Source organism: Oncorhynchus masou, chromosome 16 (assembly GCF_036934945.1).
Source record: "Oncorhynchus masou masou isolate Uvic2021 chromosome 16, UVic_Omas_1.1, whole genome shotgun sequence".
NCBI lineage: Eukaryota > Metazoa > Chordata > Actinopteri > Salmoniformes > Salmonidae > Oncorhynchus > Oncorhynchus masou.
The window spans coordinates 32,408,020-32,433,505 of record NC_088227.1 but is presented as its reverse complement, the minus strand read 5'-3'; the positions used below and the strand labels follow the sequence as shown (position 1 = coordinate 32,433,505).

Sequence of the window (25,486 nt, the reverse complement as noted above, 5' to 3'; positions counted from 1 at the left end):
TGTGAAGAAGTTTAAAGCCGGATTTGGATACAAAAAGATTTCCCAAGCTTTAAACATCCCAAGGAGCACTGTGCAAGCGATAATATTGACATGGAAGGAGTATCAGACCACTGCAAATCTACCAAGACCTGGCCGTCCCTCTAAACTTTCAGCTCATACAAGGAGAAGACTGATCAGAGATGCAGCCAAGAGGCCCATGATCATGGTTTGGGCCTGCTTTTCTTCAGCAGGGACAGGGAAGATGGTTAAAATTGATGGGAAGATCGATGGAGCCAAATACAGGACCATTCTGGAAGAAAACCTGATGGAGTCTGCAAAAGACCTGAGACTGGGACGGAGATTTGTCTTCCAACAAGACAATGATCCAAAACATAAAGCAAAATCTACAATGGAATGGTTCAAAAATAAACATATCCAGGTTTTAGAATGGCCAAGTCAAAGTCCAGACCTGAATCCAATCGAGAATCTGTGGAAAGAACTGAAAACTGCTGTTCACAAATGCTCTCCATCCAACATCACTGAGCTCGAGCTGTTTTGCAAGGAGGAATGGGAAAAAAAATTCAGTCTCTCGATGTGCAAAACTGATAGAGACATACCCCAAGCGACTTACAGCTGTAATCGCAGCAAAAGGTGGCGCTACAAAGTATTAACTTAAGGGGGCTGAATAATTTTGCATGCCCAATTTTTCAGTTTTTGATTTGTTAAAAAAGTTTGAAATATCCAATAAATGTCGTTCCACTTCATGATTGTGTCCCACTTGTTGTTGATTCTTCACAAAAAAATACAGTTTTAAATATTTATGTTTGAAGCCTGAAATGTGGCAAAAGGTCGCAAAGTTCAAGGGGGCCGAATACTTTCGCAAGGCACTGTACCAGTACAGAGGGATAGGCCAAAAAGTGAAATACGTTTCAGTAAGATTGGATTATTAGCATTTATAAAAAGGGTTATTAATTTTACTGCAGGGATGGATCGGAGGTCTCAGAAAATGGAGGTTGTGGTGGCAGCTGCAGAGAGGTAATTGGGTGTGTGAGACTTGACAGCAGAAGAGTTACAGGATGTGTTAAGTGGTGATGTCACATCCGTTCAGGGTGATGGCATGAGGTAGGAATAAATACATTTCATTAGTGGAGTAGGGGGGTGTTCATTTTATTTTATATCATTTTGAAATTAGTGTGTATAGCGTTAGATGGTCAGGTATTTATATAGTACATTTTTATTTTTCAAGTAAAGTAAAATGGAGTTGTACTCCAGTCTAGTAGGTGGCGGTAATGCAACAAATTGGATGCCAACCGCCGTTAAACCTCCTAGAAGAAGAAGATATCATCAATGACTCAATCCAGAACAGTTACTGACAGTTGTGGCTGCTTCATGTGATGTATTGTTGTCTCTACCTTCTTGCTGTTGTCTGTGCCCCATAATATTTGTACCATGTTTTGTACTGCTACCATACTATGTTGTTGTTTTCGCTCTCTCTTGCTGTGATGTGTGTTTTTTCCTATAATTTTTATTTTATTTTGTATATCTAATCCCAGCCCCTGTTCCCACAGGAGGCCTTTTGTCTTTTGGTAGGCCATCATTATAATAATAATTTGTTTTTAACTGACTTTCCTAGTTAAATAAAGGTTAAAAAAATATTGCTACAATTCAATTCACTTTTCACATGAGTGCAGTGTATGCCTCTGCCAAGAAGGGTAGTTTTTATGCCAAAACCAGCTGGTAGGATCGTCATACGACTACTAAATCATCAAACACAGGTCTGAAGATCACTAAGTCATCAAACACAGACTGAGGATGAAAAATACATCTAAATAAAAAAAAGTATTGAGGATAAATATCAAATGAAGATTTAGAAATACAGTCTATGAAAACTTTACTGACGGAAATATAATTTAATTTAAATAGCACTTCATCCTTAAATGACGTCACCGGAACTGTATCGTCTGGAATCGGAAATAGGTTAAAAAAAATATCTGCGTTAGTGTGTTGTCGAATATATTTTTCTTAGCACATTTTGTACACGAAATATACAAGCATGGCTATGCAAGCAGCTAAACGAGCTAATGTAAGTTGGCATGTATCATGTTTTTGGATTCAAAAGATAGCTATAGCTAATCAACCTCGTCATATTTAGTTTATAGTTAGCGTGGTAGTTGGGTGGCTAACGAAGCTAGCTCGCTAACTAGACACTGTAACGCTAAAATAAAGGCAGGCGATTGGCTTGATCGATTTAATAATAATTTGATGGGTGCTTGTATTTGTCCTATTTCACACATGTACAAGCTATGCTTTATCGTTAGCCATACTATATTAAGACGTAAATATCAAACACCATTAAACTAAAACGCTTTTTTTTTGTGGGGGAAATGTTAATGTTATCTAACGTTAATTATTTTCACTCAAGTTCGCTATCTAACTTGCTTTAAACTGCGTAACTAACATCACTTAGTAGCTTGATCATGAAACGTTACTGTTTACGCAACTTGTCACAGTTGATACTCATTTTACGTTATTTAGTTAAGTAAATTGAGCGTAACTGTTGCAAATGCTGTTTTCTATGCAGATTCGATTACCACCTGAAGTCAACAGAATACTCTACATTAGAAATCTACCATACAAGATCACAGCTGAGGAAATGTACGACATCTTTGGGAAGTATGGACCAATACGGCAGATTCGAACGTAAGTGGAAGATTGTTGATCTGGATGGAATGCTCAGATATACCATGGGTGATGTAGTTTACATAGTTTATTTAATTATTTGATTTAACTAGGCAAGTCAGTTAAGAACAAATTCTTATTTACAATGACGGCCTACCATAAGGCAAAAGGCCTCCTGTGTGGATGGGGCCTGGGATTTAAAAAATAATTTCAATATAAATATAGGACAAAACACACATCACAACAAGAGAGACACATTACATAAAGAGAGACCTAAGACAACAACATAACAAGGCAGCAACACATGACAACACAGCATGGTAGCAACACAGCATGGTAGCAACACAACATGGTACAAACATTATTGGGCAAAGTCAACAGCATAAATTTCAAGAAGATCGAGACAACAATACATCACACAAAGCAGCCACAACTGTCAGTAAGAGTATCCATGATTGAGTCATTGAATGAAGAGATTGAGATAAAACTGTCCAGTTTGAGTGTTTGTTGCAGCTCGTTCCAGTCGCTAGCTGCAGTGAACTGAAAAGAGGAGCGACCCAGGGATGTGTGGGCTTTGGGGACCTTTATTTTTATTCCACCTTTATTTAACCAGGTAAGCTAGTTGAGAACAAGTTCTCATTTGCAACTGCGACCTGGCCAAGATAAAGCATAGCAGTTCGACACATACAACAACATAGAGTTAAACATGGAATTAACAAAACATACAGTCAATAATACAGTAGGAAAAAAAGTCTATATACAGTGAGTGCAAATAAGGGAGTTAAGGCAATAAATAGGCCATGGTGGCGAAATAATTACAATATGGCAATTAAACACTGGAATGGTAGATGTGCAAAAGATGGATGTGCAAGTAGAGATACTGTGGTGCAAAATAAATAAATGCAGTATGGGAATGAGGTAGAGAGATGGGCTGTATACAGATGGGCTATGAACAGGTGCAGTGATCTGTGAGCTGCTCTGACAGCTGGTTCTTAAAGCTAGTGAGGGAGATGGGAATCTCCAACTTCAGTAATTTTTGCAGTTTGTTCCAGTCAGTGGCAGCAGAGAACTGGAAGGAGAGGTGACCAAAGGAGGAGTTGGCTTTGGGGGTGACCAGTGAGATATACCTGCTGCGAGTGGGTGCTGCTATGGTGACCTGCAAGCTGAGATAGGGCGGGGCTTTACCTAGCAGAGACTTGTAGATAACTTGTAGCCAGTGGGTTTGTGGACGAGTATGAAGCGATGGCCAGCCAATGAGAGTGTACAGGTCACAGTGGTGGGTAGTATATGGGGCTTTGGTGACAAAACGGATGTTACTGTGATAGACTATCCAGTTTGCTGAGTAGAGTGTTGGAGGCTATTTTATAGATGACATCGCCAAAGTCAATGATCGGTAGGGTGGTCAGTTTTACGAGGGTATGTTTGGCAGCATGAGTGAAGGAAGCTTTGTTGTGGAGTAGGAAGCCGATTCTAGATTCAATTTTTGATTGGAGATGCTTAATGTGAGTCTGGAAGGAGAATTTACAGTCTAGCCAGACACCTAGGTATTTGTAGTTATCCACATATTCTAAGTCAGAGCCGTCCAGAGTAGTGATGCTGGATGGGCGGGCAATGATCGGTTGAATAGCATGCATTTAGTTTTATTTGCGTTTAAGAGCAGTTGGAGGAGCGTTTAAGAGCAGTTGCGTTTAAGAGCAGAGAGTTGTATGGCATTGAAGCTCGTCTGGAGGTTAGTTAAGTGTCCAACGAAGGGCCAGAAGTATACAGAATGGTGTCGTCTGCGTAGAGGTGGATTAGAGAATCACCAGCAGCAAGAGCGACATCATTGATGTATACAGAGAAAAGATTCAGCCCGAGAATTTAACCCTGTGGCACCCCCACAGACTGCCAGAGGTCCAGACAACAGGCCCTCCGATTTGACATACTGAGCTCTATCAGGGAAGTAGTTGGTGAACCAGGCGAGGCAATCATTTGAGAAACCAAGGCTGTTGAGTCTGCCAATAACAATGTGGTGATTGACAGAGTCGAAAGCCTTGGCCAGGTCGATGAATACAGCTGCATAGTAATGTCTCTTATCGATGGCGGTTATGATATCGGAATGTGACTGGCAGAATGGGTGTTGAATGAGGGCTGCAGTAGATATCTTAGATGGGGGGGAGTGAGGCCTAAGAGGGTTTTATAAATAAGCATCAACCAGTGAGTCTTGCGACGGGTATACATAGATGACCAGTTTACAGAGGAGTATAGAGTGCAGTGATATGTCCTATAAGGAGCATTGGTGGCAAATCTGATGGCCTAATGTTAAAGAATATCTTGCCGCTTGAGAGCACCCTTACCTGCCGATCTATAAATTATGTCTCTGTAATCTAGCATGGGTAGGATGGTCATCTGAATCAGGGTAGTTTGGCAGCTGGGGTGAGCGATTACAGTCCTCTTTCAAGTCTAGATTTAACTTTAGCCTGCAGCTTTGATATGTGCTGAGAGAAGGACAGTGTACCGTCTGGCCATACTCCCAAGGACTTGTATGCAGTGACTACCTCAAGCTCTGAACCCTCAGATGTAGTAATAACGCCTGTGGGGAGAGGGGCATTCTTTTTACCAAACCACATGACCATTGTTTTGGAGCTTGTCAAGAACTTCTTATGGCTGGGGGCAGTATTGAGTAGCTTGGATGAATAAGGTGCCCAGAGTAAACTGCCTGCTCCTCAGTCCCAGTTGCTAGTATATTAATATTATTAGTATATATGGATAGAAAACACTCTGAAGTTTCTATAACTGTTTGAATGATGTATGTGAGTATAACAGAACTCATATGTCAGGGAAAAACCTGAGAAAAATCCAACCAGGCAGTGGGATATCTAAGGTTGGTCGATTTTCAACTCGGCCTCTATCGAAGATACACTAGGATATTTGTCATGTTGCATTTCCCAAAGCTTCCACTAGATGTCAACCGTCTTCAGAAACTTGTTTGATGCTTCTACTATAAAGGGGGGCTGAATGAGAGGAGAATGAGTCAGAGGTCTGTCAGCAGTCACGCGCATTTCACATGAGGTATCTCCCGTTCCTTTGCTTTTCTGAAGACCAAGGAATTCTCCGGTTGGAATGTTATTGAAGATTTATGTTAAAAACATTCTAAAGATTGATTCCATACATCGTTTGACAAGTTTCTACGGACTGTAATGGAACTTTTTGACATTTTGTTTGCAACTAGTGAACACGCTTCATGAGTTTTGATTTGTTTACCAAACACGCTAACAAAAGTAGCTATTTGGACATAAATGATGGACATTATCAAACATTTGTTGTGGAACTGGGATTCCTGGTGATGCATTCTGATGAAGATCATCAAAGGTAAGTGAATGTTATAATGTTATTTCTGACTTCTGTTGACTCCAACATGGCGGATATATGTATTTGATCTCTGAGCACCATACTCAGATTATTGCATGGTATGCTTTTTCCGTAAAGCTTATTTGAAATCTGACACAGCGGTTGCATTAAGGAGAAGTATATCTAAAGTTCCATGCATAACACTTGTATTTTCATCAACATTTTATAATGAGTATTTCTGTAAATTAAAACCTGTTAAGCCTACCCCCTACTTTTTTGAACATTCTGTTAAAAATCGCGCAACATTTCAGCGTCCTGCTACTCATGCCAGGAATATAGTATATGCATATGATTAGTATGTGTGGATAGAAAACACTCTGACATTTCTAAAACTGGTTAAATCACGGCTGTGACTATAACAGAGCCTGTGTTTCATCGAAAAGCGCAAGAAAAACTGATCACTGAAAACTGGAAAAAGTATCAATGCGCCACTTGCATGTATTGTTTATGGGAAACCAAATTACATAGGGCTGAGATTGCAAGTCCTACAGCTTCCACACGATGTCGCCAGCCTTGTCAATTGCCTGGGCTTTGTTTCTTGGTCAAATGAGTAAGAGAGAGCCCATTCCTTCCGGTCTCCGACCGGATGTTTTGGAGGAGAAATTTTCGACCATGAGTTCAAGACGTGGAGCTATTGAATACACATCGCCCTGTGATCAATTTGATAGATTATTAACGTTTACTAATACCTAAAGTTGGATTACAAAAGTATTTCGAAGTGTGAAAGTTTATCGTCAACTTTTTTAATTTTAAAAAATGACGTTGCGTTTTAAAACGCTGTTTTTTCCTGGATCACACACTTTTCATAGATCGATATTTAGGGTATATATGGACCGATTTAATCGGGGAAAAAAAGACCCAATAGTGATGTTTATGGGACATATAGGAGTGCCAACAAAGAATCTCGTCAAAGGTAATGAATGTTTTATATTTTATTTCTGCGTTTTGTGTAGCGCCGGCTATGCTAATTCCTTTGTTTATGTCCCCTTCTGGTATTTCGGCGTGTTGCCTGCTATCAGATAATAGCTACTCATGCTTTCGCCGAAAAGCATTTTACAAATCTGACTCGTTGGCTGGATTCACAACGAGTGTAGCATGAATTGAGTACCCTGTATGTGAATTTTAATGAACGTTTGAGCGAGTGCTATTAGCATTTGGTGTAGCGCATTTGCATTTATTGTTGGCAAGGTGGGACGCAAGCGCGTCGGGTTGCCTAGAGAGGTTAATGTGGCTCTCTGCAAAATAACCAGATGTTTTTGGAACTAGTGAACGTAACGTGACAATGTATACTGAGATTTTTTTATATAAATATGAACTTTATCAAACAAAGCATACATGTGTTGTGTAACATGAAGTCCTGTGAGTGTCATCTGATGAAGATCATCAGAGGTTAGTGATTCATATCTCTTTCTGCTTTTTGTGACTCCTCTCTTTGGCTGGAAAAATGGCTGTGTTTTTCTGTGGCTTGGCTCTGACCTAACATAATCGTTTGTGGTGCTTTCGCTGTAAACGCCTATTTGTAATCGGACACTGGTGGGATTAACAACAAGATTACCTTTAAAATGGTATAAGATACTTGTATGTTTGAGGAAGTTTAATTATGCGATTTCTGTTTTGAATTTGGTGCCCTGCACTTTCACTGGCTGTTGTCATATCGATCTGTTAACGGGATTTCAGCCCTAAGACATTCTAAGGGTAGAGAAAGCTTGTTGGACACTAAGTAAGCTTTGTTGTCGAGCATTTAATACAAAACCCGGGGAGGAGCCAGCTGAGTATAAGACTATCATCTGCATATAAATGGAGGATAGCTTCCTACTGCCTGAGCTATGTTGATGTAAATTGAGAGGAGCGTGGGGCCTAGGATTGAGCCTTGGAGTACTCCCATGGTGACAGGCAGTGGCTGAGACAGCAGATTTTCTGACTTTATACACTGCACTCTTTGAGAGAGTTAGTTAGCAAACCAGGCCAAAGACACCTCAGAGAAACCAATACTCCTTAGTCGGCCCACACGAATGGAATGGTCTACCGTGTCAAAAGCTTTGGCCAAGTCAATAGAAATAGCAGCACAATGTTGCTTAGTATCAAGGGCAATGGTGACATCATTAAGGGCCTTTATTAAGGTTGCAGTGACACATCCATAACCTGAGCGGAAACCATATTGCATACCCGAGAGAATACTATAGACATCAAGGAAGCCAGTCAGTTGATTTTTGACAAGTTTTTCCAACACTTTTGATAAACGGGGCAAAAGAGAAATGGGCCTATAACAGTTAGGATCATCTTGATCTCCCCTTTAAATAAAGGACAAACTGTGCCTGCCTTCCAAGCAATGTCAAACACCTGTCTGTCCTTTCTGGGGAGTTTCCCATGATAAGGTCATCAACCTTAAAGAAGAAGGGGTTTAAACCATATGATCTCGATTGTTTTTTGGAGTCAAGTTTAAGGAGCTTCTTTAGGAGCTCTGACTCAGTGACTGCCTGCAGGGAGAAATGTTGTAGCGGGGCAGGGGGAAAAGAGGGAGAAGCTTTGGGGATAGTCGCATTAGGAGGGGTGTGAGATGAGGAAATGTTGGACGGGCAAGGAGGCATGGCTGAGTCAGGATTTCTATTTGACTTAATGAAGTGGTGATTAAAGAGCTCAGCCATGTGCTTATTGTCAGTAACAACCACATCAACTTGAAGGGACATGGGCAGCTGTGAGGAGGAGGGTTTAATTCTCCAGGTCTTTAACTGTTTTCTAGAACTTCTTGGGGTTAGACCAACAACGAGAGAACTGCTCCTTAAAGTAACTAACTTTGGCCTTCCGGATAGCCTGAGTGAACTTATTTCTCAATTGCCTGAACGATAGCCAGTCAGCCTGAGCGTGTGTGCCGAGCCTTTCGCCAAATGCAATCTTGAGGTGGAGTAACTCTAAGATCGCGGTCGAACCAGGGGCTGAACCTGTTTTTTTTTGTGTTTTTTTTATGGTGGTGTGTTTGTTAACAATACCACTGAAAATATAAAAAAAGGTCCAAGCATCTTCAACAGAGGTGATCAAGCTGATTCTTTACCATTTTAGAGGCCAGGTCATGAAGGAAGGCTTGCTCATTAGTTTTTTAGCAAGCATCTATGACAAATCAGGACAGGTCGTTTCACTGAGCAGCCATTGCGAACACAGGCTGTAAAACAGTAATCACTAAGGTCATTACAGGAAACACCAGACTGATACCTATCAGGATTATTTGTGAGGATAACATTGAGGAGAGTAGCCTTTTCTGGGTGTGTTTGGAATTAGTGATAATCTGAGAAAGAACTTAGGGTGCCATTGCTTTAGGACCTGGTCAGGTGGTTTAAGCATGTCCCAGTTTATGTCACCTAGCAGGACAAATTCAGACTTTGTGTAAGGGGCCAGAAGAGAGATTGGGGCAGGTAGGATACAGGCAGGTGCTGATGGAAGCAACAGTCAACAAAGAGCTATTTGAAAGTTTAATTTTTAAAACCAGCAAATCAAATTGTTTGGAGACAGACTTGGTGGAGACAACCGAGCACTGAAGGTCATCCTTGGTAAAGATTGCCACTCCCCCACCTTTGGAAGATCTGTCTTGCCGAAAAAGGTTATAGCCAGAAAGGTTAACATCAGTATTCAAAACATTCTTCCTCTAACACGTCTCAGTAATGACCAACACATCTGGATTGGAGCTGTGAATCCACACTTTCAATGGATCCATTTTAGCTAATAAGCTTCTAATGTTAACATGCAGATAACCCATGTTTTTTCGAGTGCAGAAATCAGTGAAGCAGATATCAGAGCACAAGTCAGAATTGGGGCTAGCAACAGTAGATGGGCCAGGGTGTACATGCACATTTCTCTGATATCATCAGCAGTAATACAATCAAGGCACGGCAGAGGACAGGGAGAGCTCTGCAGTGTTGATTTGACATCTGAATGTGCATCAGATGGCAACAAGATCATATTGTACAGCAATTTCATCAGGTAACATGAATACAAAGCCAGCGAGAGATGGTTAGAATAGGATGGGAGGCCAAAAGTCAGTGTAACCAATAGTCAGAGTCCCAAGTGTGGGGACAAACAGTCTGTCCCACAGTTGGGTGAAGAAAGTTTGTAGTCAACAAAGTATGCAGGATTCATGAGGCAAAATGCACAAGAACATTTTTTATTATATAACGACTTGGGACTAGCCATTGTAAGTTCAGTCACTCGCCCCAACAGTGCTTGTGTGCTGGGGGCGAGAAAAAGCTCGGGAGAGAGGGGTGAGTCTGTACCAGACAGGGGGAGACAGGCCAGGGCAGACAGTGAACAAATTGCCAGGTGGAATCCAAGCAGCAGTGCAGCAGGCAACGGGAGCAGGTGTCACACCCACATGGGAGAGTGGCTCTCCCTGCTGTTTGCTAGTTCATGTCATCTCCTTGTGTGTAGGCTAGTCTGCAGAACTGTGGCAGGTATTCAACCACAAAGTCTCATCATTGTCTTGTCTAAATGTATGTATTCTTATGCACTGTCTTTCAGTGGAAACACACCGGAATCAAGAGGGACAGCTTATGTGGTCTACGAGGACATCTTTGATGCCAAGAACGCCTGCGATCACCTTTCTGGATTCAACGTCTGCAACAGATATCTTGTAGTTTTATACTACAATGCAAACAGGGTATGTAGGCCTATAATCTCATCAATCAAGGACCTGACAAAGTCTCCTCTAACCATTGTTGATATATTTTCTCAACAGGACTAGTAACTTTCATAGTTTTGCATATGGAGAAAATACCATACTGAACAAACATTGTAGGCCAGGGAACCCTGTTCCTGGAGAGCTACCGTCCTGTTGGTTTACACTCCAACCCTGTTCCCGGAGAGCTACTGTCCTGTAGGTTCACTCCAACCCTGTTCCTGGAGAGTTACTGTCCTGTAGGTTTTCACTCCAACCCTGGTCCTGGAGAGCTACTGTCCTGTAGGCTTTCACTTCAACCCTGTTCCAGGAGAGCTACTATCCTGTAGGTTTTCACTTCAACCCTAATTGAGCGCAGCTGGTTGTAATAATTATCTGGTTGATAAGTTGAGTCAGGTTAGATACTGCTGTGGTTGTAGCGAGAACATAATTGAGGGTAACTCCACAAACAGGGTTGTTGAGCCCTGGTGTTGGCATTAGTCAATGCTGGTACATTACATTTGTCGGTGTCTGGAGGAAGAGTCAAACTGCATATTTTTATTAAACTGAGAGTCTGCAATATTATGCTGCTGCGAGCAACTGGATGAACCACAGATATCGCAGACGAACGTGACGCAAGACGACACAGAGGATCTGCACATGTACACTGATGTGCTTCACTCTGCTGCAACGTGTGATAGCTGCTAGACCAAAACGGCAAAGAAGTTTAGCCTTGCGCTTCGCACTCTTAGTTGTTGGGGAAGTCGGCCTGATATTTTTGTGTACTTTGTTCATCACTGACTAACTTTTAAGGCACTAATGTGAGGTAAATGTTGTAATCAATGTTATTTTCTTTCTGACAGTTCGGCCTGTGTCTGGGTGTCACATGTAAACAGTAAAGTTTTGCACTTAAACATGCATAACTCATGATTTTCATTCCACTGTTTCTCACAGGCTTTCCAGAAGATGGACACCAAGAAGAAAGAGGAGCAGCTGAAGCTTCTGAAGGAGAAATATGGCATAAACACAGATCCCCCAAAATAGTCTCCCCTCTTCCCCCTTTGGCACAGAATGTGCATTTAGACATCTGTACAAATTCACCTCTTGCTTGTTGTAAGCCAATAATGTTTGCTTGTAGGACTCTTGTCTCCTGAAATGCTTTTTATTTTATTTTGCTTATTTTTTCAATTCTAAATAATTTGTACATCTTAATTTGTCCAATTGCTAAAGTTAACTGATTTGTGTTTTGTAATTGGGTATTATCTTGGTTATCAAGTATATTAGGGTGTGTTTTTTTTTGGGGGGGGGGGTGAATTTTGTACTGGGTGCTAAGTGATAGTGGTTGCATTTTACAGGCTTTGACAGTCTTTTTGTTTAATTTCAGTTTTGGTATGTCTCTTTGGTGTGCATTTTGAACACATACAATCTCTGTGGAAAAAAAAATCTGCAGTTTGATGTAAACGTATTCATAAAAAAATGGTAATTCATACAAATTCACTTGCGTTTTTAGATTCTGTCAAATAAATAGGTATTTTCTGTAAAATAAATGGTCCTTGTATAAAAGATGCTGGCCATACGTCTTGCATGAATGCACTTCTGTCATAGCACTGTCCTCTTCCTGAACCCATAAAGGTCAACAGTAGTAGGTAGGTAGGTAGGTAGGTTCCAGCCCAGGTCAAAGTAGAGGCATAGGTCATTCCTAGACAGGCACACACACACACGACTGCCAGCAGCTCTATTGTAATTCTACATTCGCAATGCACAGGGTCTTTCACACTATCCTCAACCAGGGCTCTTTTCAGTCAGTATTGCACAGTTTTGTCAGCCTGCTTTCCTTTCACATAGATTTGTATCATGGCCAAGACCATATTTGTCACTGGGCCAGTTCAACTCGCATTAAGAGTGGAGATGTTCTGGATTGTGGTAGATCTATACCCAAGACATCCTCAAGAAGACAATCTCTACCGTTGGTTTGCCTGCTTATTCTAATATGAACACAACTATACAGATTGATTTTATATGCAGTACTGCATACTATCACAACCCCCCTCAACTCAATCTAGTATAGTTTCATTTTGTGCAATCTAATTCACACCTTCAGAAAACAGCCCATAGTTATTTTATTAGTTTAAATCACAACACAAGGACTAGCGCAGCCATGTCATCAGGGACACAATACATGCTACATGTACAACATAATCATTTAGTTTACATTGTTTACATTTGGTATCTGATAGTTTTTTTCAGTACAAACATTTCTGGGCAAATATGTTAATGGAAAGTTTTAGATGACAGACAGCCTAATCTCTTAATGAATTGTGATGGATTTGGTCTTGGCATTGCAGGTCAATTTGAATATGATTAGCATAACTCCTCCCAAATATGCAGATGACATGTGAAACAAAATGGGGCGTTAGTTACTAAATTGTAATAGTGATTTATACAAGCAGGGTCTACTTTAAACTAATATGTACAGGGGAATTATTAAATATTATCCAGTCAGGCTGGGGTCTTAAAGCCTGGTTCCAGATCTGTTTGTGCCTTCTTGCCAACTCCTATGTTGTGCCGTTACAATAACCAATAGGAGTTGTAAGCCCGCACAAACCAATCTGGGACCAGGCTCGGTATCCGAGGCTATTTCCAAGCTGGTGTCTTGCGTGGATGATAGGATACACTGCACCTGAAAAGGAAGAAGCTACTGTACAGTTTGTATGCTTCAGTATGTGAGAGAGGAATAAAAAAGTAGAAAACTTTGAACAATAAAGAGCAGCGTATTGTTAGGTACACTTTGGGCAAACTGTATAGCCTACCAAAACACATGGCTTAAGGGGTTTAGTCCTCTTGGCTTGGTTCATTAGGAATGGCATTCACTAGTTCCTTTAAGACATTGTTTTTAAACACTAATTTTTTTAACTGAGAGAGACAAAACAGTATGAGGTTATACTGATCGATGTTTAACACAATGTTATACTGGCCTTAGTTATTTTTTTCTTTACACCTATGAGTGGTATTAATAAACTCATGACAGGAACTTAATCGAATTCAGCACATTGATATGCAACCTGTATCTTCATTGAAGAAATGGTGTGATGACATAGGACTAAAACTAATTGGACCAATAGTTGGTAGGATAAAATACACTAAAACCTCTTCATTGTTAAAGGGCTGAGATTCATTTTCAGATAGCTTTTTATATTACAACCTCTCATTGGTTATGACTCACAGGGTATAATTCCCCTGACAATACTGATGCTTTTATTTCAATTTAGTTCATTTCTTTTAGACAAATATTTTTGTTGACAATTGGTTTTGGTTTTATGCCACATTCAATATCTCCTCATTCCTAAATAGAGATGCAACAGGGATTTCTTAGCATCATAACTATTATTATTATCTACAAGTTTCATGCTCCCACAGGTACGGCAGTCAAAAAGAATGTCATGTCCAAACACAAAAAATACATCCCATACATCAATACTTGTAGAAGGATCTATACGGTAATATGATTTTTCCTATTAAATTATTATTATATTTTATGTTTAACTAACTGCATTTCATTAATAAGGCTTTGTCTTCATTATTCTAATAGAATGCAAAATTAAGGAGATTATTTTTAAGGTGAAACCTAAAGGCATGCAAATGAACTACATTTATTTTCACCAACAGTACCAAGCACGTTTGGAAGGAAATGTGTTTGATGAATAGGCTACTAATCCATCTCTTCATCTATCCAAATCTAATCTTTTATAAGAATGGATACATGGTTCATCAGAAACAGTTACGTTACCATAGGAATTTGGTTTGGTTGACATTACTCAATATATGAAACACATAGCTAGTGTCAGTAAACTCAGAACAATAAGTAGTAGCGTAATTCAACATAGCACATCACTGATGCTAAAGCGCCAGTGGATTGAGACGGTATCTATGGAAAATACATTGCACATTTTACATTTTGGCAGTTGATTTTAAATAATTTAAATAATATTTATATATCTCTAAATATATTTGTGCGTGGTGTGCATATGTAGTGAGTGTGTGGTGATGCGTGTGTATCTTAATGGGGTGTGTCTCAGCAGGTGTGTGTGTATATGTAAATATTGTATAGCAAATTAACATTCTCATGCACACAAGTGTTTCAAACACAAGAAGCAAATCCATTGAAAGGTAGTCCAAGCAATATTTTTTTTCAGTGGAAATAGCTGCAAACTGAATGGAACATGAATCTTCTGTGCAGTCCGTGGTGGTTCTCAATCCTCCCTCTCTATTTCTGCAGGTCACACTGCAGGAGTAATACAATGGAAGGGTCGCTCTTTGCTGCCTCTTTGAACTCGTCCAGTGATATCTGGTCGTCGTTGTTCTTGTCCATCTTGCTGAAGATCTTGTCCACTCGCTGCTGGGGCGTCAGGCCGTCCTCGTTCATCTTCATCATGATCACAGTCCCCACCATCTTGTAGATGGCCTTAACAGAGGGGGAGAAATGATAGTTCAGTCATTGTTTACTTAAGTAGAGACATTTATAGGTCAAACACACTCTCTGAAAAACCCAACCTGATTAGTATTCAAGGCACACAAGAGGGCATTTGGGGCTAGAGGAGGAAATGTCAAAGATTCAGAAGGTAAAGAGTAGGGCCGGGACGATACTCCTTAGTATCTTGGCAAGGAAACAAAACAGCCCGAATGTTGGAAACAAACATCTTTATGTTGTTGTCCTCCAGTCGCATGTATTTATTTTCTAAGCCATAGAAACACAATGTTTTACATACATCAGGTTTTTAAAGGACAAAATAGTTTGGTCTACTTCGTGTTTTTATTTTTGCCATGGAAAACATATTGCGATATTGGTATTGTCCCGGCCCTAGTAAAGAGTAAACCCTGGCCATAAATTGGAGAACAAAAATATATATTTTTGATACTAATTTCCATGAATAATATCTCAACACTAATATGACATGAATGGCCTAAATGGCACACTATTCCCTATAAAGTGCACTACTTTTACAGAATAGGGTGCCATTTGGCACTGAGCATATGATTCATGATTAATCTCTATGGGCTGAACTCTGAACTTTACCTCGATGATCTCCAGCATCTCCACCCGTGTGATCTTGCCGTCTCCGTCCAGGTCGTACATGTTGAAGGCCCAGTTGAGTTTCTGCTCGAAGCTGCCTCGCGATGTGATGGACAGGGCACAGATGAACTCTCTGAAGTCGATGGTGCCATCTCCGTTCTTATCAAAGGTCCTGAACGCATGCTGAGCAAACTTTGATGCATCTCCGTACGGGAAAAACTGAAAGAGAGAATGAAAACAGAAGCGATCCCATTCGAATTAGTTAGAAGGTGAACCCTGGCTTATAGACAGCTTAATCAATCATTCAAGACAGTATCACATGTAGCTGGCTATACCTTTGATACACAGGAGGCTGGAGGGAGGAGCTATAGGAGGATGGGTTCATTGTAAAGACTGGAATAGAATAGGTGAAACGGTACCGTGTGTGTGCATGCAACTCTGATTGTGTGTCTGACGCTAAGTGTGTATGATACCATCCCTGCAGCATATTGTTGAGATCCAGCAGAGGACTGCAATGCAGACCTAAGCTTTGTAGTCAGTCTGAGAGAGAAAGAGGAGGAGGAGAGCTGAGGAGAGGAGAAAAGTGGAGAGGAGACAGGGAGAGGGAGAGAGAGGTGAGAGGCAAGGCAAATAGAAAAAGGAGAAGAGGAGTGAGAGGAGAGGAGGGAGCAGGGAGAATCCTCCATTCATCAGAGGGAACAATGTGGTGTTTTAACATGATTAAGCTCTCAAATGGGCTCGGGGCTCCAAAGAGGCGCAGCGGTCTAAGGTACTGCATCTCAGTGCTTCAGGCGTCACTACAGACCCTGGTTTGATTCCAGGCTGCGCACAATTGGCCCAGCGTCGTCCGGGTTCGGGTTTGGCCGGGGCAGGCCATCATTGTAAATAAGAATTTGTTCTTAACTGACTTGCTTAGTTAAATAAAGGTTAACAAATATAATAAATAAAAGGCAGCCATTTCCAGCCATTAACTATAAACATGTATGTTTTGATTCTACTTTTTTTCTCCAGAAAAAATAACTGTTGTGTCACGTTCTGACCTTTATTTCCTTTGTTTTGTCTTTATTTAGTATGGTCAGGGTGTGAGTTGGGGTGGGCAGTCTATGTTTGTGTTTCTATGTTTTTTCTATTTCTGTGTTTGGCCTGATATGGTTCTCAATCAGAGGCAGCTGTTTATCATTGTCCCTGATTGAGAACCATATTTAGGTAGCCTGGGTTTCACTGTTGGTTTGTGGGTGTTTGTTTCCTGTGTCAGTGTTTGTGCCACACGGGACTGTTTTGTTTATATTCACTTTGTTATTTTGTATTCTGTCGTGCTCAGTTTAACTATTAAAACATGGACACTTACCACGCTGCGTTTTGGTCTGATCCTTGCTACACCTCTTCAGACGAAGAAGAGGAAATCTGTCGTTACAGAAACACCCACCACAAAAGGACCAAGCGGCGTGGTAACGGGCAGCAGCAGCAGCGAACCCAAGACTCCTGGACTTGGGAGGAAATTCTAGACTGTGGAGGACCCTGGGCACAGCCAGGGGAATATCGCCGCCCCAAAGCAGAGCTAGAGGCAGCGAAGGCAGAGAGGCTCTGGTATGAGGAGGCAGCACGGCGGCGTGTTTGGAGGCCTGAGAGTCAGCCCCCAAAAAATTATTGGGAGGGCACACAGGGAGTGTGGCGAAGCCAGGTAGGAGACCTGCGCCAACTTCCTGTGCTTACCAGAGAGAGGGACCGGGCAGGCACCGTGTTCTGCGGTGGAGCGCACAGTTTCCCCAGTGCATGTGCATAGCCCGATGCGGTACATTCCAGCTCCTCGTATCAGCCGGGATAGAGTGGGCATTGAGCCGGCTTTATGCATCTGGTCTCCATTGCGTCTCCTCGGGCCGGCATACATGGCACCAGCCTTACGCCTGGTGTCCCCGGTTCGCCAGCACAGCCCAGTGCGGGCTATTCTACCTCGCCGCACTGGCCTGGCTACGGGGAGCATACAACCAGGTAAGGTTAGACAGGCTCGGTGCTCAAGAGCTCCAGTGCACCTACACGGTCCGGTCTATCCAGTGCCATCTCCACGAACCAGCCCTCCGGTGGCAGCCCGTCTGTCTGTCCAGCGCTGCCAGAGCCTTCCTCCTCTCCAGCACTGCCAGAGCCTCCCGTCTGTCCGGAGCTGCCAGAGCCTCGAGTCTGTCCGGAGCTGCCAGAGCCTTGCGTCTGTCTGGAGCTGCCAGAGCCTCGCGTCTGTCCGGAGCTGCCAGCCAACCAGGAGCCGCCAGCCAGCCAGGAGCTGCCAGAGCCGCCAGCCAGCCAGGAGCTGCCAGAGCCGCCAGCCAGCCAGGAGCTGCCAGAGCCGCCAGCCAGCCAGGAGCTGCCAGAGCCGCCAGCCAGCCAGGAGCTGCCAGAGCCGCCAGCCAGCCAGGAGCTGCCAGAGCCGCCAGCCAGCCAGGAGCTGCCAGAGCCGCCAGCCAGCCAGGAGCTGCCAGAGCCGTCAGTCAGCCAGGATCTGCCAGAGCAGTCAGTCAGCCAGGCTATGCCAGAATAGCCCTCCTTAGCTGCTGGAGTCTCCCGCCTGTCAGGCACTGCCGGAGGCTTCCTTCACTCCAGCGCTGCCTGAATCTCCCGCCTATTTCGGAACCATTTAAAGGGTCCCCAGTCCAAGGTCGGTGGCGAGGCCACGGAGGCGGGCGACGAGGCGCACTAGAACTATGGTGAAGTGGGGTCCACGTCCCGCGCATGAACCGCCATCCCGGACAGACGCCCAACCAGACCCTCCCCTATAGGTTCAGGTTTTGCGTCCGGAATCCGCACCTTTGGGGGGAGGGGTGTACTGTCACGTTCTGACCTTTATTTCCTTTGTTTTGTCTTTATTTAGTATGGTCAGGGCGTGAGTTTGTGTTTTATATTTCTTATATTTCTGTGTTTGGCCTGATATGGTTCTCCAATCAGAGGCAGCTGTTTATCGTTGTCCCTGATTTGAGAACCATATTTAGGTAGCCTGGGTTTCACTGTTGGTCTGTCAGTGTTTATGCCACACGGGACTGTTTTGTTTATATTCACTTTGTTATTTTGTATTCTGTCGTGTTCATTTTATACTATTAAAACATGGACACTTACCACGCTGTGTTTTGGTCCGATCCTTGCTACACCTCTTCAGACGAAGATGAGAATCTGTCGTTACATGTTGGGGGTATATATGATATTGTAAGCAATTTTACACTACAAAAGGCCTTTAATCTGTTAAATGCACTGATAAAACTGACTCTTAAATTGACAGCTAAGATATTTTATGTAAAAAAATGCTACGACTCCGCAAATGGTGGTTTGGTGGTCCCCGGAACAAAAAAGGTTGGTCTGAAATGGCTACCCACTAGGTCTTGTCAAAAGTCGTGCACTACAAAGGGAATAGGGTGCCGATTGAGATGCACACCTTGAGTGTTCCTCCCGCTAAGCTCAGTCAGTGGTGTAGAGGAGGGTAAACAGTTTACCCACCTTTTGCAGAAAAATGAATTAAACGTATTGGGAGTGTTACTTTTTTCACCGCAACCGGTGAGTTTACACACATGTTTTTATCACTACGCTACCGACTCAGTGGTCTTGTGGTTAGAGCATCCACCCTGAGGTTAGAAGGTTGTGAATTCAATCCCTGGCCTAGTCATACCAAAATTGGGACCTGATGCATCTCCGTTCGGCACTCCAAGCTATTGATAGATTGGGGGTAAAGCCCTGTGATAGGCTAGTGTTCTGTTCAAGGACATCATCGTCAATAAATAATTCATTTGTTCATCTGTTTTAGGGAGGATGATGTCCCTAAATTTAAAAGTTCTTTACTACACTGGGATCAGTAACAACAACAAAATCCCAGGACAAAGACATATCTGATATGGGCAGAAAGCTTAAATTCTTTTTAATCTAACTGCACTGTCAAATTTGCAGTAGCTATTACAGTGAATGAATGCCATGCTATTGTTTGAGGAGAGTGCACAATTATGAACGTGAAAATGTATTAATAAACTAATTAGGCTCATTTGGGCAGTCTTGATACAACATTTTCAACATATATGCAATGGTTCATTGGATCAGTCTAAAAAATATGCATACACTGCTGCCATCTAGTGGCCAAAATCTAAATTGCATCTGGAATAATACATTGTGCTTTCTCTTGCATTTCAAAGATGATGGTACAACAATTAAAAATACATTATTTTTATTATCTTTTACCAGATCTAATGTGTCATATTCTCCTACATTCATTTCACATTTCCACAAACTTCAAAGTGTTTCCTTTCAAATGGTATCAAGAATATGCATATCCTTGCTTCAGGTCCTGTTCTACAGGCAGTTAGATTCGGGTACGTCATTTTAGGTGACAATTTAAAAAAAGGGTTGGATCCATAAGAGGATTTATTAACTTCTACATAGTTAACTGAAACCCTTCTTGTTGAGTGCTGAATAAAACAAACATTCCCCAAATTCCCTGTTTTTTCAGAAATCCTGATTGGAAGATTCTGTATGTCATTTTTAATTCCAAGAACCTTCAAACCTGGATTTTTTTTTTTTGCAACCCTAACACTGAACCATATCCCTATTCCTGGACTTACTTTAGGCTGTGGTTCAAATAGTGCATCCATAAGCAATGCACAGATGGACAGGGTAGAGGCAAATGGGCTACAAAGAAACACTATGTCGAATATGATGAGTTTCTGTAATCTAGATGGGAGGTTGTGGTTTGGTTGGGTTTTCCAGGGGACCAGGCTGATTCATTAGAGCAGACCTTCCACTTGCCCTATCTGATAGCAGGAGTAGAGGTGTTGGGGAGCCCTGCTCAACTCTCAAAACACATACAACACAATGGGATGTGCCACTGCCAGACGAATCACTTCAGATCTAATTGTTGTGAAAATGTTGCTTTGGTGTGTGGCACTGCCAGGATGTAATGCACACTGTGATGCAGCATGCACAAATACAAAGTGACTCCCTCACAGGGCTGGCCCTGCTGCTCCATATAGCCTGGCACTGTCTGTCTGTTCCTGTTCAGCACATGTCCCTAATCAGTACCTGTCCATGTTCAGTACTTTTTCTGTCCATGTTCCAGTACCTGTCCATGTTCCAGTACCTGTCCCTGTTCAGTACCTGTTCCTGTTCATCACCTGTTCCTGTTCATCACCTGTCCCTGTTCAGTACCTGTCCCTGTTCAGTACCTGTCCCTGTTCCAGTACCTGTCCCTGTTCATTACCTGTTCCTGTTCAGTACCTGTCCATGTTCCAGTACCTGTCCCTGTTCAGTACCTGTCCATGTTCCAGTACCTGTCCCTGTTCAGTACCTGTTCCTGTTCCAGTACCTGTCCCTGTTCATTACCTGTTCCTGTTCAGTACCTGTTCCTGTTCATCACCTGTCCCTGTTCAGTACATGTCCCTGTTCAGTACATGTCCCTGTTCAGTACCTGTTCCTGTTCATCACCTGTTCCTGTTCATCACCTGTCCCTGTTCAGTACCTGTCCCTGTTCAGTACCTGTCCCTGTTCAGTACCTGTTCCTGTTCATCACCTATTCCTGTTCATCACCTGTCCCTGTTCAGTACCTGTCCCTGTTCAGTACCTGTCCCTGTTCAGTACCTGTTCCTGTTCATCACCTGTTCCTGTTCATCACCTGTCCCTGTTCGGTACCTGTCCCTGTTCAGTACATGTCCCTGTTCAGTTCCTGTTCATCACCTGTTCCTGTTCATCACCTGTCCCTGTTCAGTACCTGTCCCTGTTCAGTACCTGTCCCTGTTCAGTACCTGTTCCTGTTCATCACCTGTTCCTGTTCATCACCTGTCCCTGTTCAGTACCTGTCCCTGTTCAGTACCTGTCCCTGTTCAGTACCTGTTCCTGTTCATCACCTGTTCCTGTTCATCACCTGTCCCTGTTCGGTACCTGTCCCTGTTCAGTACATGTCCCTGTTCAGTACCTGTTCCTGTTCATCACCTGTTCCTGTTCATCACCTGTCCCTGTTCATTACCTGTCCATGTTCAGTACTTTTTCTGTCCATGTTCCAGTACCTGTCCATGTTCCAGTACCTGTCCCTGTTCAGTACCTGTTCCTGTTCATCACCTGTCCCTGTTCAGTACCTGTCCCTGTTCAGTACCTGTCCCTGTTCAGTACATGTCCCTGTTCAGTACCTGTTCCTGTTCATCACCTGTTCCTGTTCATCACCTGTCCCTGTTCAGTACCTGTCCCTGTTCAGTACCTGTCCCTGTTCAGTACCTGTTTCTGTTCATCACCTGTTCCTGTTCATCACCTGTCCCTGTTCAGTACCTGTCCCTGTCCAGTACCTTACCCTGTCCAGTACATGTCCCTGTTCAGTACATGTCCCTGTTCAGTACCTGTTCCTGTTCATCACCTGTTCCTGTTCATCACCTGTCCCTGTTCAGTACCTGTCCCTGTTCAGTACCTGTCCCTGTTCAGTACCTGTTTCTGTTCATCACCTGTTCCTGTTCATCACCTGTCCCTGTTCAGTACCTGTCCCTGTCCAGTACCTTACCCTGTCCAGTACATGTCCCTGTTCAGTATATGTTCCTGTTCAGCACCTGTCCAATACCTTACCCTCTACAGTACCTTACCCTGTCCAGTACATGTCCCTGATCAGTATATGTTCCTGTTCAGCACCTGTCCAGTACCTTACCCTGTCCAGTACCTTACCCTGTCCAGTACATGTCCCTGTTCAGTATCTGTTCCTGTTCAGCAAATGTCCCTGTTCAGTACCTGTCCCTGTCCAGTACCTGTCCCTGTCCAGTACCTGTCCCTGTCCAGTGCCTGTCCCTGTTCAGTACCTGTTCCTGTTCAGTACCTGTCCCTGTTCAGTACCTGTCCCTGTTCAGTACCTGTCCCTGTCCAGTACATGTCCCTGTCCAGTACCTGTCCCTGTCCAGTACATGTCCCTGTTCAGTATCTGTTCCTGTTCAGCAAATGTCCCTGTTCAGTACCTGTCCCTGTCCAGTACCTGTCCCTGTTCAGTACCTGTTCCTGTTCAGTACCTGTTCCTGTTCATCAACTGTCCCTGTTCAGTATCTGTTCCGGTTCAGCACCTGTCCAGTACCTTGCCCGGGCCAGTAAATGTCCCTGCTCAGTACCTGTCCCTGTTCAGCACCTGTCCCTGATCAGTACCTGTCCCTGTTCAGTCAGGAGGGTCAGGACAGTAGAGAGGAAAGATAGACCTGCAGAAGTGGAGAGAGAGGGGCAGGGAGAGAGAGATAGAGAGAGCCAGAGATAGCAACGCATAAATAGAGAGATGGAGAGGGTAAGATAGAGAGTAGAGGGAGAGAGAAAGAGAGGGAGAGGGAGAAGAGAGACTGCATCTCCTGCTGATTATTCCTCCCTGAGAATATATCCAGTTATGAAACACTTATGATTTTTTTTATTTTTTTTATTTAATAAATGGCTGCTAAATGACTAAAACCTCAACGTAAAATGTAATGTAATGTAATGTAAATGCTCTAGAGAGACGTGGGCCAGGACAATTGGACTGACTGACTGTGAAACATCTCCTTTTAAGCCCTCATTTACCTGGTCCTGCCCTTCCTGTCCTTATCTGATATGGAGGCTATGCATTGGTTAAAAACCAAGACAGAAAAAAGAGCAATACATGGAGAATTAGTAGTGGCAGATACTGGTCATAGTAGCCTGGTAGTGGCAAGTACTGATCATAGTAGCCTGGTAGTGGCAGGTACTGGTCATAGTAGCCTGGTAGTGGCAAGTACTGATCATAGTAGCCTGGTAGTGGCAGGTACTGGTCATAGTAGCCTGGTAGTGGCAGGTACTGATCATAGTAGCCTGGTAGTGGCAAGTACTGATCATAGTAGCCTGGTAGTGGCAGGTACTGGTCATAGTAGCCTGGTAGTGGCAGGTACTGATCATAGTAGCCTGGTAGTGGCAGGTACTGATCATAGTAGCCTGGTAGTGGCAGGTACTGGTCATAGTAGCCTGGTAGTGGCAGGTACTGGTCATAGTAGCCTGGTAGTGGCAGGTACTGGTCATAGTAGCCTGGTAGTGGCAGGTACTGGTCATAGTAGCCTGGAATTGAAACTGATATGCTCAGTTTCATAATTGTTAACAGAGCACATAGCATTGTGAATATTATAACAGCCCATTTTCGCTTAACAACGTGATGATGACCCAACACACACAATGTCTCTTTGAATTACCAGTTAATATCCCCTGATAACGGACATCTCATTAGAAAATAGCCATTAATATTTTATCACCACCATATTTTACAGTAGGTGTGGATTTATTTTCTGCTTCTGCTTACTCCTCTAGCACTGAGATGCAGTGCCTTAGACCGCTGAACCAGGGTTTGTAGTGACCCGTCTAGCACTGAGATGCAGTGCCTTCGAATGCTGAAACAGGGTCTGTAGTGACCCCTCTAGCACTGAGATGCAGTGCCTTAGACCGCTGAAACAGGGTCTGTAGTGACCCCTCTAGCACTGAGATGCAGTGCCTTAGACCGCTGAAACAGGGTCTGTAGTGACCCCTCTAGCACTGAGATGCAGTGCCTTAGACCGCTGAACCAGGGTTTGTAGTAGTGACCCCTCTAGCACTGAGATTCAGTGCCTTAGACCGCTGCGCCACATCCAACAAATATAAACACCTGGAATTTCCTAAACGGCACTGGCACTTGGATCGGAACCGATGCTTTGGTCAGATGACAAGAAAAAATATATTTTTGGCCAAGCCCACCAGTGGTGGGTTTGGCATCGAAATGAGAATGCATGAGCAGAAAAGAAACCCATACCTACTTTTTGTGGGATTTTTGATGTTATGGGGCTATTTTGTTTCCACTGGTCGTGTGGCCCTTGTTAAGGTCAACGGCATCATGAACTATCCAGTACCAAGATAATTTGGTTGAAAACTTGGTTGCCTCTGCCAGAAGGCTGAAAACGCAAGTGGATCTTCCAGCAAGACAATAACCCCAAGCCATTTCACAAAGAAATGGTTAATTGGCCACATAATCAACATTTTGCAATGGCCATCTCAGTCTCTGGACTTGATTTGAAGAGGGCAGTCCATAAGCACAGATGAAGGATATCAAGGATCTGGAAGGATTCTGTATGGAGTAACGATCTAAGATCCCTCCCAATGTGTTCTCCAATCTCATAAAACATTTGAGAAAAGGCTCAGTGTCGTTATCCTTGCAAGGTGAGGTATTGAAAGGCATTGAAAACAGAGGTATAATTCTTGACCTCTACCTTTTTGATAAAATAAATGTATTACTTGTTAGACTAAATATCTTTCTCTGAGCAATTGTATTAGTATAAAATAATATAATCTCCCCAAAAATTTGAACAACATAGCTCAGTATTTGAATTAATTATTTTATAAAGTCTGGAGAGTTTGGAATCTGATTGATTGATTGCTTCTGTAGACAGGTGTCTTGTATACAGGTAACAAACTGAGATTAGGAGTACTCCCTTTAAGAGTGTGCTCCTAATCTCAGCTCGTTACCTGTATAAAAGACACCAGGGAGCCAGAAATCTTTCTGATTGAGAGGGGGTCAAATACTTATTTCCCTCATTAAAATGCAAATCAATTTATAACATTTTTGACATGCATTTTTCTGGATTTTTTTGTTGTTATTCTGTCTCTCACTGTTCAAATAAACCTACCATTAAAATTATAGACAGATCAGTTCTTTGTCAGTGGGCAAATGTACAAAATCAGCAGGGGAACAAATAGTTTTTTCCCTCACTGTATAGACCAGGTTC

At 42.8% G+C, this 25,486-nt stretch overlaps 2 protein-coding genes across 2 annotated transcripts in view; one reads left to right on the top strand and one right to left on the bottom strand.

Annotated features, from left to right (window-relative positions):
• The first annotated feature begins 1,928 nt into the window (after positions 1-1,928).
• On the top strand, positions 1,929-12,266 carry LOC135557846 (splicing factor 3B subunit 6). Its single transcript, XM_064991515.1, has 4 exons — positions 1,929-2,062; positions 2,561-2,679; positions 10,555-10,693; positions 11,645-12,266. The coding sequence occupies exons 1-4, from the start codon at positions 2,033-2,035 to the stop codon at positions 11,732-11,734; spliced, it is 378 nt and encodes a 125-aa protein (XP_064847587.1). The 5' UTR covers positions 1,929-2,032; the 3' UTR covers positions 11,735-12,266.
• Positions 12,267-12,793: 527 nt separating this feature from the next.
• Positions 12,794-25,486, bottom strand: part of LOC135557845 (visinin-like protein 1) — a 35,247-nt gene continuing 22,554 nt past the window's right edge. The window contains exons 3-4 of the mRNA XM_064991514.1: positions 15,765-15,980; positions 12,794-15,152 (exon numbers count right to left, since the gene is read on the bottom strand). Of these exons, the coding sequence (XP_064847586.1) occupies positions 14,955-15,152; positions 15,765-15,980 (414 nt within the window). The 3' untranslated portion in view covers positions 12,794-14,954. The remainder of the gene's footprint in view (positions 15,153-15,764; positions 15,981-25,486) is intronic.